The sequence below is a fragment of the Mixophyes fleayi genome, chromosome 6 (genome assembly GCF_038048845.1).
Source record: "Mixophyes fleayi isolate aMixFle1 chromosome 6, aMixFle1.hap1, whole genome shotgun sequence".
Classification (NCBI taxonomy): Eukaryota; Metazoa; Chordata; class Amphibia; order Anura; family Limnodynastidae; genus Mixophyes; species Mixophyes fleayi.
Genome location: NC_134407.1, coordinates 102,335,296 through 102,356,123, shown reverse-complemented (window position 1 = coordinate 102,356,123; position 20,828 = coordinate 102,335,296). Strand labels below are relative to the sequence as shown.

At 41.7% G+C, this 20,828-nt stretch overlaps 1 protein-coding gene across 6 annotated transcripts in view; it reads right to left on the bottom strand.

Moving 5' to 3' along the window:
* The window catches only part of LOC142161469 (L-threonine ammonia-lyase-like), a 103,960-nt gene that overhangs the window by 3,749 nt on the left and 79,383 nt on the right, over window positions 1-20,828 (bottom strand). For 5 of the 6 annotated variants that reach the window (XM_075217128.1, XM_075217130.1, XM_075217129.1 and 2 more), the window contains 4 exons: window positions 13,183-13,258; window positions 11,242-11,367; window positions 10,173-10,340; window positions 8,433-8,490 (listed from right to left, as the gene is read on the bottom strand). In XM_075217128.1, coding sequence (XP_075073229.1) covers window positions 8,433-8,490; window positions 10,173-10,340; window positions 11,242-11,367; window positions 13,183-13,258 — 428 coding nt within the window. The remainder of the gene's footprint in view (window positions 1-8,432; window positions 8,491-10,172; window positions 10,341-11,241; window positions 11,368-13,182; window positions 13,259-20,828) is intronic. The other variant, XM_075217134.1, reaches the window with a different exon arrangement.

The window sequence follows — 20,828 nt, the reverse complement described above, 5'->3', positions numbered from 1 at the left end:
GTACAGCATTTCCTCATTCATCATTAGGGAGAGAGCCGGTTACTATCATTTTGCAGTGTTGATGAACGTTATACATCCATTTATATCACAAGCATCTTTCACTTGCGTTTGGAGGATCCCGAATTACATGTGATTGCTGGGACTGTATCTATTTGCTATATTGGTGTGGCCACACCGTCTATATTGATCTCATCGGGATCGCAGTCAGCAGCTCTTGCCACGTACATCTTGTTGTGGCATTCATACATAATTTTACATGGTGTTTCATGTCTGTCATTGAGTCATACAATCTTTGTGATTGTCTTTATATTCACCACACTGGCCAGTGGTGTTCTCTCTTAATTTATTTATTTATTTGTTTTATAGATTAAAGCTTTATTTACTCTCACGGACTGTATTCAGCGGATTTGGTGTTCACTGACTGTCAGCGCTGTATTCTGTGTGTTTGTCAGGGGCAGGGGGCCTCACTCCAAGAGGCGCCCAGTACACAAAAATTAGGTTAGGACAAACCATCTGCATGACAGGGTCCCCCCTCTCCTCGCGCCAGTGGGGGTAGGGGGTCGCCGACATTTGTTCCTAGATCAGTGGGCGGCAACCTCTCGAGACAATTGGGTCTTAGGAATTATATCCATGGGATACATCTTGGATCTTTCAAGACCCTCTCCTCAGCGTTTTTTTCACACTTCTCTTCCGAGAGATCCAGAAAGAAGACAGGCGATGATCAGTTTGGTCTCCTCTCTTCTTTCCGCGGGAGTGATATGTCACGTGCCAGAGTCTCAAAAGGCAAAAGGTTTCTACTCCAACCTCTTTTTGGTTCCAAAACCAGACGGATCGTTTCGGCCGATTCTCAACCTAAAGGGGCAGAATCAGTTCCACAGGGTGAGCAAGTCCAGATCGAATCAGTTCGATCAGTCATCCAGGGGTTGGAACCTCGAGAATTTTTAGCATCTAATGATATCAAAGACGCTTATCTCCATGTTCCGATTTGGGAGGGACATCAGTCTCTTCTGCGTTTTACAATTGGAAGCTCCCACTATCAATTCCGGGCTCTGCCTTTCGGTCTTTCAACAGTGCCAAGAGTATTCACAAAGATTATGGCGGTAATGGCGGCTCACTTGAGAAGTTTGGGGGTAAATATCATGCCGTACTTAGACGACTTGCTTTTCAAGGCGTCGTCTCGGCTAGTCCTAGAACAACTGAGTCTCACCATTCGGATCTTTGAACTACACGGTTGGATTATAAATTATCCCAAGTCTAAGTTAGTTCCTTCTCAAAGAATGATATTTCTAGGTCTTCTAATGGACACCAGGTGTCAGAAAGTTTTACTTCCAGAACAAAAGGCTTGTACGTTAGGCAAGCAGTAAGAAGGCTCCTGCATCATTCACCTTCCATTCTTTTAGGCATGAAGCTTTTGGGACACATGGTGTCCACGTTCGAGACTCTTCCATACGGTCGGTTCCACTCTTGGAGATTCCAAAGGGATCTTCTGAGGCAGTGGTCAGGATCTCCTCTTCACCTTGATACTCAATGTATGATCCTTTCAGCGGAAGCTCATCTCTCTCTTCTTTGGTGGTTGGATCTGAGCCACCTGACAGGGGGACGATCCTTTGTTCCTTGGTCCTGGACTCTGGTAACTACAGATGCCAGCCTTCACGGTTGAGAGCTGTAGTTCTCAGTCTCCGTCTGCAGGGTCTGTGGACAGGCAGGGACCGCCTCCAGCAAATCAACATTCTGGAGCTGAAGGCGATGCTTCTGGCCCTTCGGGAGCGCAGCCTCGATTACAGGGCAGACCGGTACGTCTTCAATAAGACAACGCGACTGCGGTCACATATATAAACCGACAAGGAGGAACAAAGAGTGCAGAGGCCATGAAGGTGACAAACCAGATTATCACCTGGGCCGAAGCCTTTATTCCACCTATCGCTGTGGTGATCATTCCGGGGGTTGAGAATTTGGAGGCAGACATACGTTCCTTCCAGGGAACTGGTACCTCCATCCTCAAGTTTTGCTGATGTTGGTTAAGAGATGGGGTATGCCGTATCTGGATTTAATGGCATCCAGAAACCATTGTCAGGTTCCCAGGTTTTGTTCCAGAACCAGGGATCCCCGGGCTGTAGCGGTGAATGTTTTGACAATGGACTGGTAATTCCAACTGGGATATCTCTTTCCGCCGATTCCCATGATTCAACGGGTTCTCAGATGGGATCATCTGGGAGGGATTCCGGTAATCCTGGTGGCTCTGAATTGGCCCAGACGTGTTTGGTACGGCACATTCTACAAATGACGGACGGACGGACCGGGTTGGATCCTTCCTCGTCGTCCCGACCTACTAAGTCAGAGGCTGTTTTATCATCAAGATTCTCATCATCTGGCTTTAATGGCGTGGCTGTTGAGGCCAACATCTGGAGATCCAAGGGTTTCTCGCAAAAGGTTGTGCAAACCTTCATGCGAGCGCGTAAACCTTCCTCAGCTCGTATATATCACAGGGTGTGATGAGCTTACATTAGATGGTGTGGACGACATTCTTCCAGAGCGGACTTTTTCAAATTATCCCGTCTGTTGGCTTTCCTACAAACAGGTTTGGAAGCAGGACTTCGACTGGCTTCTCTGAAGGTTCAAGTATCTACTCTATCTGTATTTTTTCAGAGAAGACTGGCAATTATTCCGGACGTTCGTACTTTTCCCAGGGATTGTTACGGGTTCAATTGCCTTATGTTCCACCCATGGCACCCTGGGATTAGAAATTGGTGCTGGAAGTTCTTCAGAAGGCTCCTTTTGAGCCTTTAAGTTTGATTGATTTGAGACTTTTAACATGGAAAGTTGTCTTTTTGCTGGCCATAACTTCTGCGTGCAGGGTGTCAGAGATGGGTGCATTGTTATGCAGGGCCCCATATCTAGTTTTCATAAAGACAGGGCTGTACTAAAGACGGTTCCTTCGTTCTTGCCTAAGATTGTGTCAGGGTTCCACATTAATCAAGATATTGTGGTTCCGGCTTTTAAGGGTGCTTCATCTCCATCTGAGTCTTTTTTTCCTGTATCCTTAGATATTGTTAGGGCATTGCGAATTTATGTGTATAGAACATCGTCGTCTAGGAAAACGGATTCGCTCTTTCTTTTATATGTTTCCCAAAGGAGGGGTTGGCCAGCCTCCAAACAAACCATTGGTCAGTGGATCAAGTCCATGATCAAGCAGGCTTATGTGAGCTTGAACAGGCCTGTACTGGCGAGGCTCACTGGTCATTCCACTCGTTCTGTGGGGGCATCTTGAGCCGCGCGCCATTGGGCTTCTGCAGATCAACTGTGTCGGACGGCCACCTGGTCCTCTGCGCATACCTTCACAAAGTTCTATCAGTTTAATGTGTTTGCGTCGGCCGATGCAGGGTTCGGCCGCAGTGTTTTGCGGGACGGACTATCAGAGCGTTCCCTCCCTTAGGGGGTTGCTTTGGTATGTCCCCATTGTAGTAGTGTCCCCCAGAGTGGATGAATGTGAAAAGGGAATTTATGTACTTATGTTAAATGTCTTTCTCTGAATCCATCTGGGGGACACTGCGTTCCCTCCCTTTTGCTCTTCTACTGTATGGTCTTAGTTTTCCTTGGGGCTTTTGTATTACACTGAGGCTGGTAGTGGTTGCAGAGGGGAGGAGTCAGCAGCAAGTTTAGTTAACTGTTTAAGTGCCAACTCATGCGCCCTCATACAACCCCATTGTAGCAGTGTCCCCCAGATAGATTCAGAGAAAGAGATTTAACGAAAGTACATAAATCCCCTTATTGATATGCAGATAATCAATAAACTGTACAAATAATGTTTTTAGTATTTTTTTAAGAAGGGGTGAGTAGATAATGAAGTCAAGAGAGCTAAAGAAGGGAAAATAGGGAAGGGAAAGAGAAGAGGACGTGTGAAGAGAAGAATTGAAGTCCAAAATTCCAATTGATCTAACATCATACATTCACATATATGCTAACATAAACCTTCCACTTCTATATAAGGAGAGAAGAGAGAGCAAATAGTGGTGGTGGGGGGGAGTGGTTTATTTTTAAATTATTATTTGTGATAATACGGTTCTTTAAGCCTAGTAGTGTCATTTTCTGTTATTGCCACCTGCCAGTAAAATTAATCCTGTAGATTGCACCACCTACAGACTGAATTTATTTATTGAACCCATGTAAACATGCAGCAGACTGCTTGCTTCTATACTTTTGACCGAAGTCTCTCACAACAATAACAGATTTTTATTTTACTGACTTAGAAGAGTATACCAGGGGGAAAGGGTAGAATATGTATATATTTTGGTCTTCTCCATGTTCCTATTGCTTTCATATGCCAAAGGTTTATTGCTTAAATACCTAGGTCTCATTACAAAATCTATCAATAATAAAGCACCACAAACCACTTGTGTATGTAGATACCTGGTGGGATAACTGTTTTTAAGGATTCTGAATGCTGTACATATCAATTGTCAAATTACCTCCTGTATGAACAGCATGTCATGGAGAGCTAACAGGTGACATGACATCTGAAGTGTTCTCAGTTCTCCTCTCCCTTTAGATCACTTCACAGCCCCAAAATCATCCACTCATTCCTAAAAATACATGAGTGTTATGCAGATTGTCTGCTTAACTTAAAAAAAAAATCCATCTACACTGTTTGTCTGCCCACTTTTTGCCCTAACCTCACGTACTTCCATTCTATGAACATTTGTAATATGTGGCAATTTAAAATGTAAAAAGCTTATTTGGTATCCCTGTTCTAGTCAGTTAAAAGTTGGGGTTCCACAAATTATAAATTGCATACAGCGGTTTAGTAGACTCCTAAAAGTGTATGTATTTTCCCTATATAACCCATAAAATAAAAATATTTATTCCATGATGCTACCAAAAGATAGCCCAACCTGTCTATAAAAAAAGAAAGTTCTTGAATAGAATAAAAATTAGGAAAGGTATTTAAAATGAAATGAATATATATCCAAAACACAATTATTCTGGTCCTGAAGTGACAAAAAGCCTGTGGTTAGTAAGTGTCTGATTGTGACATTGGCCTCCGATAAGATAGGAAAACACCATTTTGGGATAACGGTAGAGATCAATTCACTCTTGGACATAAGAATAAGCATTTTTATACCTAGTTTTATTTTGTCTTGTTTTTTTCTTTGTGGGTGGCTGTTTTCATTAAACTCCCTTTGAAGAAAGTTGCAAGGATAATTCAAAACAATGCAACTAAAGATACACATATATTGCACATATAGCTGTATTGTTGGCCCATGCATTTTTGGTGTTTTCCGTGCTTGTGTGTCTTAACTGTTATTTTCATCTAGCTACACTCTTTGGTTTGAGTTTGGTTAAGGAGCTTTCTAATCAACACTCCATGAGATAACAGTGAACTGTCAACAATTTGTTTCTCTTGGGTTGAGTAAAGAAATACCCATGAGGGTTCCTCTGAACCAAAACTCTGTTACATGCATCATATATTCCAAAAGAAAACAAGCATTTTTCTTTGTGAGGAAACAAACATGCAAACCATATGTTGCTGTCCATGTGCGTGAGACTTGTCTGACTTGAAACAGACTAGCATAAAATGCTACAGGCTGGACAGACTATAGCAGAACTGACTTAAACTACTTTAGGGCCCACCATTATGAGTTATTTGTGAATTAACAATGGTATTTATGTAAATATATAGGGCTGAACAAGAGCTAGCCTTACAGTACAGCTTTGTTCGGGTCTGATAAAATGAAATGCATTTCACTTGTGACCTGCGCCAAGCTTCCTTATTCTTTTTAAATAGCACATACATGCTAACTTTTCCGTTCTCCCCTTTGGTAGCTTCCTGGACATTCCGGGAGAGTTGGCAAGTCTGAAAAAGCAGCTTGAACCAAGCAGTATATATTTTAGTATTTATTTATCTGTCTCTCTCTCCCTATCTATGGCCATCACTCACTGTGCAGTTCATATTAGCACTGCATACCCAGCAAGGGAAGCTCAGCACCCTTATATGCATGGTGTATCAAGCAAAACAGCAGCCTCTCTTAATAGCAGGCCAGGTACAAAATAATAGTGGTCAAAGTAGGCTGGTATATGGTGGTATGCCATACTACCACTTCTTTTACTGCGTTAATTGAAAAACTATCAAATTACATTCACTTCCATTTCCATTATATATTCCATACCACCAGTTCTAAATTAGATTGTCTACCCTATGAATACATTAATTGCTTTTGAGCATGGAAACAACTGGAAGATGTTCGGAGTTAGTAGTATTGCAAAAGATGGCATTTCAAAGGTTGGCCATCTCTGGCTTAATAAAATAGCCTATGGTTCAGAAAAAAAGTGTAGGAGCAGGTGATAGCATGTTATTAACTGAAAATGTTTTGCTGAAGGCACAAAATTCAATCAATCTAAAAGGATACCCCCATTAGTATGCAAATAATGGTAAATTAACATGTCGTGGCCAATGACATTATAGGGAAGCGGCACTAAAATTATCATTAATATATGATATAAAGCAGTATGAGAGGCATATGGCATGATGGGGAAGAATATGATTTTACTCTGGACGACTGATGTGCAAAGTTGCTCTTAGAGCCTTCACTCCTTAGCTAAATCCCTGAGACTGAACAAGATGATATAGAAACTAGAAGATGGCATGTTTTCTGTATGGTCTGCACATTATGCCTATGTCAAAACAAAACTATGAGCAGCCCAGTGTATTAGGGAGACTTCTATATAATTAGGAGGGGTTAAAAAACAAACTATAAACTATAATCAACCACCTAATAGTTATAGAAATTAGTTATTTATGTTTACAGCAACAGTTTGTTGCATATCTCCTTTATTTTCCTCTTTGAAAGATATACAGTAATTTAGTTTTATTTCACAAAGTCACAAGGATCATAAATAAAATGTGTTGTCAGTCGATCAATAAAGAAGATTGGCAACTATGGTCAATAAGTCTGCACCATGTCCGATTCTCTATTCACCTCTAGGTTGGTTGCGCCTGTGGAGAAAGTTTAATGACAAATAGTCTCTAGAGGAAAAGAAGAGTGTGTCCTGTTTTGTTCAATGAAAGCACTCCAACTCCTAGACAGGGTGAGACTGGACAAGATTAGAGGCTCAGGATTGGAGGAGTTAAGGCCGTGTGTTTATTTTGGTTATGATAATGGGAACCATTTGTGAATTGCAACAGCAAATTCCATCTCCGAAGGGAAAACAAGGCAGAAGGTTTAAGGGCTCAGAGCCAAGAATGTACACAGCTTTTGTGATTCATTATTTGGCAGCGATGGATAATGCATTAGAGACACATCTGGACCTTTCCAATGAACACAGGTTTATCCAATAAACACAAATACATAGAAAAAAATGCGCAATTCTTTGACTCAGTACAACATGCCTCTTTTTGTGCTAGATTACTAGATTATGCTGAAATTTCAGAGAGTGATCTTAAGAAATGATAAAACATGTAATTCCCTTAACCATACTACTGTGTTTTGTGGTCATTACACTATTACTTACAAGTAACAACAGATTATTGTGCCAACATGTCCAGAATAGGAACTATCCTAGAGCACTGCCCATGCAGACAATTTGATTATGTGTCCACTAATTGAATAACTTTACACGATTGAGAGCGTAAAGTTATCTATTTACAATGGATTGTCTTTTTGCCATGTGTAGATTATAATAGACAACTAGGACCTCACAAACAAAAGCTAAATATAGGAAAATGGGCTGTAGTTTATAGCATTCAATCAGACATTCGCTCTGGCTAAATCAGGGGTTGTTAACCGAAGGGATGGGACTGAAAACATGAGTCACCATGTTATAACTGATTATGTGCAAGCAACTAGTAAGCTAATTATTAATCATGTTATTAAACACCCAAATTATATTTATTTCCTCCCCTGTTGGGCATGGCTCCCATTAGAAGCTCTGCCGTGGTAACACTGCAACCTCATAGTAAGAGAATTCCAATTTCAGCGGTCAATCCCACCTATCTATATCTGAAAAATCCAGGAGCAGCACGGTCAAGCTCTCTGCCACCCCCTTCTGGTTGAAAAACAGGCAGATATTTCAGCCTGATAGGCACATGGCTGAAAATTGTCTCCCTCTTACTATGGGCTAGCAGAGCTACAAGTGTATGTCTGCATTTATTTGTACATGCAGGTCTCCAAGAACTTCAAGAGTGCTTGTACAGTGATACAAATGTTCTTCCCTAAAATGTTATGTATGGCATCACTCTGTGGTATGACACTATACGTTGTATAACAGTGCAGCTCATGGGGTCAAAGAGCAGGTGAGAATGGCATGTCTTATTGTGGACAATACAGAGTCTAGTGAGGTCAGTAGTTTACTGCTTCCGTATATCTGGTTTTTATATCCTCTCTATGTCTATGCAAAGTACATATTCACATGCTAAAAGGAATGACAGCATAGCCTACCTCTAAGGTGAACAGGTCATTGCTCAAAAATATATTTTCTTTCTGCATATCCAGTACCCTGAAATAAATAAATCCTACAATTAGAAATGTAAATATTGTTTCACCTACCCTGTATATCCAATTCAAGTGAATTACACAATCTAACAATGCCTGGGAAAAGCAACTGGATATTTCAGCTGAACATAGCCAGCAAAACATTTTTTAGTAGTATCCACATAAGCAGTCTGGCAATGATGCTTTGTTGGCAGCTATACACATCACTGACTGTTCAGTACAGGCTGCACCAAAACTGAAAACAAATATTTCTTGCTTGTTAAATTAGATATCTTGTATATTTTTTAAATGTTAAAGTGATTTTAACAAATACAAAATGTTTTAAAGTGATGCGTTTGAATCCTTGTCTTTATATAAACTGCTAACAGACTATATAAAATAAAGCAAATGCTACATAGAAGGTGTTGGACCCCATTTGCTATAGATATTTCACACACAATGTGACGGAAAGAAGTATTCAAACTGTGATAACTGAGGACCAGCTCATCCAGTCCCCATTCCCTGTAGGGTACATTGCTGTAGTATGTGCCCAGTATAGCTTCTAGCCCCATGTTCTCCAGACATTCACCATTCGTGAGAGGAGGTGGGTTCCGGGTACTGTGAAAACTTAAACCCATGCATGAACCCCTCTCCCCGGAAGCAAGAGACATGAGCTCCATGGTTCTACAATGTACACAGTGGCCACTGAAAGGGTTATGAGTCACCTCATGTCCCCATATAACCAGAGACTTTTTCATGTATGCCATAGGGTTGGAATGTTACATTTACTTATGTATTTTATTATGCTAATGGGTCAAACTTGGCAAGGTCACTCACCCCTCACAGTATACGACTCGACTAGGCTTTGTCCCTGTGTTAATGGCCAATTATGTCACGAAAACCACTGCCAGACTTGTGGCTGAGCTGTTGTTGTTCTTAAAAATTTCCACATCACAATATCAACACTTATATTTGACCAGGGCAGCTCTAGCAGGGCAGAAATTTGACTTGTTGCAACGGTGGTCTCCTATAACAGTGCCACTTTGAAATTCTCTGAGCTCTTCATCACAAACCATTCTACTGCTACTGTTTGACTATGGACATTGCACGGCTGTATTCTTGGTTTTATGCACCTGTTTGCAATGGGTATTGCCGAAATGGCCAAACACACTAATTTGATGTTGTGTCCACATGCTTTTGGCCATGTAGTGTATATTATATATAGCTTAAGAGTTAAAGGCTCCAACTATCACAGAAAGACTATTATTATTGTTGTTAATTTGTAAGCTGCCACAGGCATCAGCAGTACTGGACATTGGGCAAAACAGAGCATGCAAATAGGGAATAAAATAATCACATACAAGGTGAAAACAAAGGATAAGGAGGATCATGTTTATGAGAGAGATATTACAATCTAGTTTGTATGGGCCCACCCACCACTTAAATCCCAAAGTCCCCTCTCTGTGATTTTTGACACTTTATTTTAGAGGGGAAAAGAAAAATCTGGTATATTAAAAATTGTGCCAGGAAGCAAATTTGTATAAAAAAGTTAATTTAAAAACTGAAAATCAAGTTTGTAATTTTTTTTCATAAATTGGACATTTGAATACTTTTAAGAATCATCCTTTATTGTGGACATGAGTAAAAGGCACAATGGTGATTTGTTAACAAAATAAAGTTTTGTCATAGATGAACATTGATAATCACCTGACTTCTTCCCGACCAATGGCATCCAAAAGTTTCGTAATCTCCCCAGTAAAGTCTGGCAGCACAACAGAGAATTTGCAGACTCTATGATCAAGAACCAGAGCTCTGTCCAGGCAATGACGCAGTAAAGGTAATGGCAGGTTCCCACTGCACACCACCACTGCAACTCTGCAAAGCAAATGTGAGAGCTAATCTTAGTTATGATAAGTGAAGATTAACAATGAAAAAAAGTGAAAATTCCACCAATAAAATAAAGGAGAGGAATTTGTTACAATTTAAAGTAAACTGATCAAAAATACATCTGGCTATTTGGAATCATTAACAATTGGTATCTATTTAAAGAACATACTAAAATCGGATGATATGCTATTTATATACATTCAATTGATTCATTTTGTTTGATTTATTAACAATGAACTCCTTTACTTTATGTATTGGCTTAAAGCACCAATGTGATCCAGCTATTTGGCTCTCGTACTGAGACTCTGATCTGTCACTTGGTGCTCAAACCATGTGATAGAACCAGAACGAGTGTCCAGCATTAATTGCTATATTACTCTTGTTCTCCAGAGCTGTTGACATGTCTTCCTATATAAAATTGCCATGGCCATTTAATTTAGTTGTCATGATGCATCGAAAGGTGAATAAAAGTGGATGTAAAGCACATTATTAATACACCTGTTTTATCAATGTTTTCACTTGTCAAAGAACTATGAGTTTAACATTCCCCACATAGAATCCATGCACCAAAAAAACAACCTAAAATGCAATGGAGCATGAAAACTGCTGCATGCTGTTCTTTCCTGACAGATACAGTCTAAAAAAAAACACATTGCAAGACATACACAATAAAAATGTAATTTTACATAGAAGTGAAAGAAGAAAAAAAATTAAAAAAATTATGACTATTGCAAGTTCTGGCTGCATGAAAACTTTTACCAGTTAGATCACTAATATCCTCTGGTGCCAGGGAAGCAGTGTTTCCCACTGAAAGCTATATGTTGCTAAATAAACTTGTGAAACCACAGAAACAATAGTGTGATTTGAGCTTAAGCCACACGATTAATACCTTTTTCCTTTCAGGTCTGGTAACGACCCAGATATTAGAGCAGCGAGTCCCATCGAACCTTCTGCATCTGCTGTGACCCTCTCGCATTCTAGCAGCCTCAGCATTGACAGCAGCACATCTTCCTCCCTGGAGTTTGACATAGATATAGTCAGTCAAAGTGCCCTTGACATGTGTTTTCCATTCAAACATCACTTAGCAATAGAACAAAGTGTCTTAGATTACTGTCACAACAATCACTCCTACAGCAATGATGTACAGAACAGGAGACTGGAGTATAAGTGGTCTTTCATCAGGAAAGTATGTGTTATATTCCCATGGGACCTGCCAGAGGGAGATTTATCAAAACCTCACTAGTCGCTTGCTATCCAAGGATGTATACGATAAATAAATGTGAACAATATCCTTTATATACTGGTAAAGCATTTATACATCAGATTCACTAGAGGTAAAGGTAAAGGCATAGAATAATGATACCAGATAAAAGCAAATAGTCCATCTAGTTTCCACAGACCATTCTTGTTTGCTACATACATACATGCAGCAATATCACAGCAGATATCAGACAACTGGCCCAATATTGCCGCATTATAATGACCCAAGTGAAATAGCTAGAAACATAATTGGGCATTATGAAAAATGTGGTTGAATGTTGTTAGCTACCCATGTGTGTGGTCATCTTCTAACTGCACTAGCAGGTTGTAATGAAGATGGAAGTGATTTAGCAGTCTCAGGGATTAATGGCCAGATTTCATCAAATTTGGCCACCCATGTGTGTGTCCAAATTGAACAATGATCCTGACTCTTGGCTCTTGGATGGGGCAGCAGGATCAGCCCATGTAGGCGACTATAAGCACTATATGCAGGCCCGGCGCTCCCATTAGGCAACCTTAGGCAGTTGCCTAGGGCGCCGGGACCTGCAGGGCGCTGCTGACTAGATTTTCTAATCTAGTCAGCGGCTCAGAAGAGGGTTGCAGCGGCGGCGGGGTGCCGCCGCTGTTTTTCAGTGTCCGCGGGGCATCTGTGAAGTACCACACTGTATGTCAAACAGACAGTGTGAATAAAGTTCTTTCCCGGCGCCCCCCTCCCCTCCCCTCCCAGAATGCATCACTCCGCCTCTGCGTGAAGAAGGCGCGGATCAGCTAGAGAAAAGGTAAGTAAACTCTACTTTATTTTTTAGTGTGTCTAGGGCGCCGTGAACCCTAGCACCGGCGCTGACTATATGGGCAATTGTAGATGTTACAATGTTATCTTTTGCAGTCCTGTTTTAAAATAATCATTTAAGACACTCTGACAAGGATCTCAATCTATGCACTTCACATTGAGGTCTGGAGCTAGACATATATACGTGTATATATATATGTGATACATGAGTAATGTAACATTTTCATTTAAAATTAAACCTTCAACATGTGTTAGATAAAGATGTCCACACTGCCATAAATATATGTACTGTGAGCATCAAGGGACAGCAGAAGCGAACTTTGTACACTAAGCCTTTCCCCCTGCTCGAGTGTCACCCCTCAGACGCTGCATCACCTAACCTCCTACCTGGTGCGGTGCGAGGGGTACCATATTTTACTTTTATTTTAATCTGTCAGACTGTAAGAAGCTGCTCACTGCTGCCCCTCCATGTCAGCGGCTGACACTGGGGCAAAATAGTCAATGAGGGACATAAGGGCGCCTAAATCATTGTGTGCTAGTCTACCACCTAAGTATACCTAGTATAGCGGCAATCTTGTGTGCATCGGCTAAATCCATGCCTGCTAGTGTTTGAATAAAGGTCAGATAATACTGTTTGACAAAACATCTAATACCCCTAAAATAATAATGTATATGAAGGATCATGAAGAGCTATTAACATGATTTTCACTTATTTAATATTTTTCAATGTTTACATGCAGAGCACAGCAAGATAGACAGAGCAACAACAATACTACTCACCTCACTGATATAACCTGGTCTATAAGCTTCTTAGTTAACTTTAATGTATTGGCACCAAAAGAAGGTCCTCCCAGCTCTAAAAATTTGATAGAGAAAGTAAAAATCAATTCATATTTTTCAACTAACTATTCTAAAATAAACAATACTATTGCCATAAAGAGAAAAATAATAACAAAGGTGAATGTGATATAACTAGTGTTTTCTGACCCCACTATATTGACTGAACATTGTTGCAATGTTCTGCAGAGTGCCTTTTCAGTTATTAAATCATAACAACTCAGATGGACACAGACTGCTTTTGTAGTTGTAAATTAAAATTGGCATGGGCCATGGGCGGTGCTCCAACCTCACACACCCTTTTCCAGTGAAACACTCAGAATTGTTTACTGTCCACTCTGAATCACTTAGTCTACACAGCAAGCCTCATGCTCCAAATAATTGCAATATACAGCTACATAATCTCCAGTTCATTGTAATATACCTCAAACCCCCTAGCCCATGCTCACCCTATCACTTGATGAGGTCATATTTGTACCACTAAATTTGAATGGGGCCACCTTGATTCCCTTGCTCTGGGGATACTTGTTAAATGCTTTTATTTTAATCTTTATAATATTGTGTTTTTCTCACAAAACAAATAAAGTTTTAAAAAAATAACTCAAAGAAAATACTTTAGTCTCCTCTCTTTTCTTATCATATCCACGATTAACCCTTATCTCTTCCATTTACTGCCTTTGCAATCTATTTTAGACACTGGAGTGCAAGTCCCTTCCATTTTGAGGCCAAAAATAAAGCAGCATCCTATGATTGGATAATCTAATTTAGTCAGAGGAGCTTAAGGGAAGTCAGTTTGCAGTGCCAGAAGCTGCAATTAATCAATGTTTCTACAATTTTAACGGTAAAATACACTGAAAAATAAAACAATAAGCATTTTTCCAGTGGATACATTTAAAAGCTTAAAGTATGAGAAATAATGAAACAACTGCAGCAACGAAGTCTGGATTATCGAAATTTATGTCCCAATAAGATCTAAAATGAAAATGTGTTTTACGTATATTTAAAAGTTTTTCTCTCATTGTTAAGAAAAGTATACCACTGCCCAGTAAATATACACTTCAAACAGTTCCATAGGCTATTGTTTACACTGCGTTGGGTGTCATCCAGTGAAAAGTGAAGATAAAAAGAAAACATATGTAAACTGCCGCCCCGGCAATATCCCGGTTTTTTCAAGCCGGGTTGACCCCATTCATACTGCACAAGTCTGTGCCCTGGCAATTTGTGAGAGTCATCACCAGAGCAGTTTTCATTGGCTGAAAAATGGTGATGTCATTGAAAGGTGACTGGTTTTTTGACGCATAAAGATGATGCAAAAGTGGGTGGTGATTGTTTACCACATTACTTTTCATCATGGCCGATGACTCACTTTTGTGTAGCCCAGAGTTCATGTTCCTAAACTCCTTCTCAAATCTTCCACGGGCTCCCACCGATGACATCATCCTCCAGAGACAGGCAGACAGCCAATCAGCTTGTTTTCTGTGCAACCCGGGTTAAAAAACCCGGGTTGCACCATTCATAGTGCAGGCAACCCGGGTCCGACCCGGGAATTACCCCTCGATAAAGTTGAAGACCCGGGTTTTTAGACCCGGGATTTTTGACTTGTACCATTCATACTGCACCAAGACCCGGGTCGTTTGAGCTCGCCCCGGCAAAAACCCGGGATTTTGGTGCAGTATGAATGGGGTATTACAGATCTCAGGAATAAGTTTCTTCCATATATGGGTTGTTTTTATTCTACCAGGAAAATCTAGTGTAATCTTGAAAAAATGTCTGGCCTTTGTAATTAATTCCCAAATTAGTAAACATGGAAGTAAATTGAGAAAACAGCATATAATTTACATGCAATGTGTCAGTTTATGTATCTAATTAACATTGAAGGATTGCATCAAGTAATAACATTAATAACATTATTTTTATAACAATTCCAAGTGTGAGTACAGAGTTGTAAAAAAACCTCATGTACTCTTTCAATATTCTGAAAGAATAAAGATAGTGTGCATAAGTAATTTAAAAAATAGTTAGGGTGTGTCTACAATAATGCAGCAGTCTCTGCAACAACATTTGGCAGGCAGCAAAATGAAGGGAGTTAGTAAAATAAATTGATAATTTTCTTGATGCAGATGTATACATGAGTGTTGCTAACCTTGCTTCCAGTGCTAAAAATGCTTACAATATCTGTGCACAGATCTCATATACAAATGTTTTCTGCATAAGCGATGAAAAGGGCGCCATACAGTTGCTGTCCCAGACAGCAGAATACCTAGTAATTTTTTTTAATCAAATTACCTTATACTTTAAAATATTCCAGCAATGCTGCAGAAATGTCATTTGAGAATCTCTCCATTGGCCTCATTAACAACTAATTTGATGCCAATTGTAGCCACCACTTATTGCTGAAGCTACAATTCTAGAAATAATGTTGACCGACACAGTGCCACCCCCACTCCCTACCTGATTTACCCCTAAAATACTCATATTGCTACTAATTAGTATATTTACTGCTAATGTGCATAGTCTCTGTGTAAGTGTCATAGATAAAGGCCATTAGGCCTGAGTATAGGCCATCAGACATGATTAGAGATGTTCACTGACCCCCGTGTTGTGGTTTTGGTTTTGGATCTGTAATAAGTTCGTGTTTTGGTTTTGGTTTGGTAAAAATCGACCTTGCATGTTTTGGTTTTGGATCTATATTTTTTTGAAAAATTGCTAAAATGACATAATTTTGCTCTTTTTTTGTTCCTACATTATTATTAATGTCAATAACACTAATTTCCACTTCTTTCTAGTCAATTTTGAACAACTCACAGGTCACAATATTATTGTCATCCACTTTTGGCCAAAAACTACAGCGAGCTGGCTGGATACTAAGCGACAGAGCAATTACACAAACACATGGCAGTTCACAGCACATATAGGAAACATTGCCACACAGCAGTGGCAGAAAAGAAAAGTGGTGCAAGATAGAATTATCCTTGGGCCCTCCCACCCACCCATATGTTAAAAAGGTTTAACAAACTCACACAGAAACAGGAGGGGTAGCAGGTACAGTTTAACAAACCAAGCACTTCAATGACAAGGAATGCCACTTTTGTGGCAGAAGTGTTTGGTTTATATGGGCCTCCACAAAACAAGCTACCAATAGCTTAGCTGCCTTAAACTCAACAGTGTTGTTAATGAACTCTACAGTGGCAAGATATTGTTGTCATCATCCTCACCCTCATCAGTATGTACATCATCCTCACACAATATTAATTCATCCCCGCTGGAATTCACCATTACAGAAGTGTCTGTGCTTTGATATAATTGGAGGTAAAGGTCTTCTTTGTGGAATTTGTAGTTAATTTTGATGAGCGTCATCTTTTCCATATTTTTAGGAAGTAGCCTCCTACGCCAATAGTTGACAAGGTTCCCTGCTGTGCTGAAAACTCTTTCTGAGTACACACTGGAGGGCAGGCGTGGGGTGACACGTTTAAGCCCAGGGGGCGCACAGGCGGCCGCATCACATGACACGCAATGCGGCCACATCACTGTTGCGTCGGGGGGGGGGCGGGGGCTTGGTCGTTGGTGGGGGGAGCAGGGTAGTTAAAAAAATAAATATACCCACATGATCACGGCGCCGGCGTCCCTCCTCTCTGCTCCATTCAGTCATCATGTCACGCCCGGCATTCAGTCTGAATTGAGCAGAGAGGACCAAGAAAGAGAGAAGAAAAGGAAAAGGTAAGTGAAGAGAGGAAAACGGGGGGGAGGGGGTGGGGCATGGCACAGAGGGGTTAAAAAAATGGGGGGGCAGCATGACACAGAGGGATTAAAAAACAGGGGGGCATGGCACAGAGGGGTTAAAAAACGGGGCAGCATGGCACAGTGTGGTTAAAAACGGGGGAGCATGTCACAGTGTGGTTAAAAAATGGGGGCAGCATGGCACATTGGGGTTAAAAGACGGGTGGCAGCATGGCACAGTGGGGTTAAAAAGGGGGGGAGGCATGGCACAGTGGGATTGAAAAAGGGGGGGAGCAGCATAGTATAGTGTGATGAAGGGAAGCCAGGTGAAGGGGCAAAAGTAGCATGGAGGGCGCAGTGTGATCATAAGGCATGGCGATGATGAAGGGGCACATTATTGTAATGTTGGAGCTGGAGGAAGGCCTAATTATTAATCGTGGCCCTAACAGCGGTTGGACTGCCCAGCCCGCCCCTGATGGAGGGTGGGCAGCTTAGGTATTGCAAAGCAAGTTTGTACATGGGTGTCACGGTTTGGTAAACTGGATTCTTGGATCTGCCCAACTTGGCGCTACTCCCAGCAGGGCGGAGTCTAGCGGACGGATGATATTCACCAGTGACCACCGCAAGGTGATTTGGACTTAGCGGCGTCTGCCCGCAGGTCTCGTCCCCTACCAGGAGTGTCAGGCGAGACCCTAGGGGAGTAAATAATAAGATGTTATGAAGAGACACAATGGAGGCAGATGGAATGTAAGCTCTTTGGCCGGCGGGCCAGTGGAGACTGATGGAGTGTAAGCTCTTTGGCCAGCGGCACGATAGATACAGGTGGAGCGTAAGCTCTTCAGCCCAATGGTGGTGTGAAGACAGATGCAGAGTGAACAATTCAATCAGCAGGATAACGGAGACTAATGCAGCTTGGGCAGTACAGCCTGTAGTGTAGCGGCACAATGGAGACAGGTGCAGAGTGAGCTATTCAACCCGTAGTATAGCGGCACAATAAGGATAGGTGCAGCCTGAACAGTCCAGCAGCAGGATAACGGAGACAGGTGCAGCTTGAGCAGTACGGCCCATGGTGTAGCAACACAATGGAGACAGGTGTAGCTTGAGCTATTCAGCCCGTAGTATAGCGACACAATAAGCATAGGTGCAGCGTGAGCAGTCCAGCCAGCAGGATAACGGAGACAAGTGCAGCTTGAGCAGTACAGCCCATAGTGTAGCAGCACAATGGAGACAGGTGCTGCATGAACAGTCCAGCCAGCAGGATAACGGAGGCAGGTGCAGCTTGAGCGATACAGTCCGTAGTACAGCAGAACAGTGGAGACCGGTGCAGCGTGAACAGTCTAGCCAGCAAGGTAACGAAGGCAGGTTCAGCTTGAGCGGTTGAGCACGCAGTATAGCAGCACAGCGGAGACAGATGCAGCGTGAACAGTCCAGCCAGCAAGGTAAGGTAGGCAGGTGCAGCTTCAGCTGTATAGCCCGTAGTACAGCAGCACAGTGGAGATAGGTGCAGTGTTAACAGTCCAGCCAGCAAGGTAACGGAGGCAGGTGCAGCTTGAGCGATACAGCCCATAGTACAGCAGCACAGCGGAGACCGGTGCAGCGTGAACAGTCCAACAGAGTAACGAGGACACGGAGGCGCTGAGGATCCAAGGTAAACGTACAGGAGATAAGACTAAGTCTAGTCAGGCAAGTAACTTGATCAACAGGCAGTGAGGAGAAAGGGGAAGTGCCTTTTCATGTTTGGAGCCAAACTGATAGCCAATGGAAAACATGCAGAGGACACAAAGGCTTAAGGTCTGCGCATGCGCAGAACCAAAGCCAGGACACCAGCAGCTGAAGTATGCATCAATGGGGAACTGGTGAGCGTGTCGGTCTTCGGTTGTGGAAGCCGAATGAGTGCTGTGTGACAGTACTCCCCCCCCTTTAAAGGTGGGCACGGCACACCTTGGGTTCGGCTCTAGCGGGAATCTCTTGTGAAAGTTCTTAACAAGAATCGGAGCATGAACATGCACTGCCCGGATCCAGGAGCGCTCCTCGGAACTGAAACCCTTCCAGTCTACCAGACACATCAATCCTCCTTTACAGAATCTTGAATCCAAAATCTGCTTAACTTCGAATTCCTGATCCAGATGAACCTGAGTTTTGAGGCAAATATTCTTTGTTGAAAGCCATATTTTATCACCAATCTTGAAAGCAGGTGTAGCCCGGCGTTTCCTATCAGACTGCGAACTTGTAACGTGTAGAAGATTTCCTGAGACAATTCCTTACTTGATTCCAAATTGACACAAATCTACACTGAAAGGCATTAAAGGCAGGAACCTGGGTGGGAGGGAGGGAAGTAAACTTAGGAAAGGATGGATGGATGCCATACACAATTTTAAAAGGACGATGCAGAAGTTGATTCGTGAAGAGCGTTGTTATATACAAATTCAGCCCAAGGTAGAAGATCTACCCAATCATCTTGATTAGCAGAGGAAAACATTCTGAGGAAGGTCTCTAAATCTTGATTGACATTCAGTCTGTCCATTAGACAGGGTGATAGGAAGATGAAAAATTCAACTGGATGCCAAGAAGTTTTCACAAGGCTCGCCAGAACTTAGACACAAACTGGACTCCACGATCCGAAACGATTTCAGCACAGCAAGGACTGAGGAAGAAGGAAGCCCAATGAGTGAAATAAAATGAGCCATCTTTGAAAACCGATCTACCACAACCCAGATGGTGTTATGTTTCTTACTAGGGGGTTGGTTGGTAATAAAGTCCATGCTAAGGTGAGTCCATGGTTTGTCCGGAATAGGCAGAGGAATTAATTGACCTGCAGGCGACTGACAGGAAGACTTGTGTTGGCAACAAGTATCACACAAGGAAACAAACTCCTTGACATCAAGGTGGAGCTTTGGCCACCAATAGCTCCGAGAAACCAATTCAGTGGTCTTACTTACTCTGGTATGACCAGCAAAGTGAGTGGAGTGGAACCATGTTAAAAGTTTTCTTCGAAGATTAGCCGAAACAAAAGTCTTCCCAGGCGGTGGTGAACAGACAGTAGTCAAAGTAGATGTGAGTAGGCACTTGGGATCCAGAATAGGACGAGATGATGTTTCCTCAATATTAGCATCAACACTGAAAGCCTGAGACAAGGCGTCAGCACGTTTGTTCTTCTCTCCAGGTTTAAATGTGATGCGGATATCAAAACGAGAAAAGAAAAGAGACCATCTAGCTTTTCTAGGATTTAGACACTGAGCAGATTGTAAATACAGAAGATTTTTATGATCTGTAAAAATAGTGATGGGGTGTCTAGCTCTCTCCAACAGATAGCGCCACTCCTCCAGGGCTATTTTAATAGCAAGTAACTCTTTATCTCCAATAGCATAATTTTTCTCTGCCGGTAGAAATTTCCTGGAGAAAAATGCATAGAGATGAAACTGATTAAGATGAGATTTCTGAGAAAGAACAGCTCCTACTCCTACATTTGAGGCATCAATTTCAAGAAAAAATGGTTGAGAGGTGTTGGGTTGCTGAAGAATAGGTGCTGAAGAGAATGCTTCTTTAAGAAATTCAAAGGCTTTTAAGGCCTCTGGAGGCCAGGATTTAGGATTGGCGCCCTTCTGTGTAAGGGACACAATGTTTGCCACAATGGTAGAATACCCTTTAATAAGGCGTCTATAATAATTTGAAAATCCCAAAAAATGCTGTACAAGTTTCAGGCCCAAAGGAAGGGGCCACTCAATTATGGCTCGCACTTTTTCCGGATCCATCTCCAGTCCCGTGCCAGAGACTATATAGCCAAGAAACGACAACTGTGGTTGTTCAAACAAACATTTTTCAAGTTTACAAAAAAGTTGATTCTTGCAGAGTCATGAGAGAACCTCTGCCAC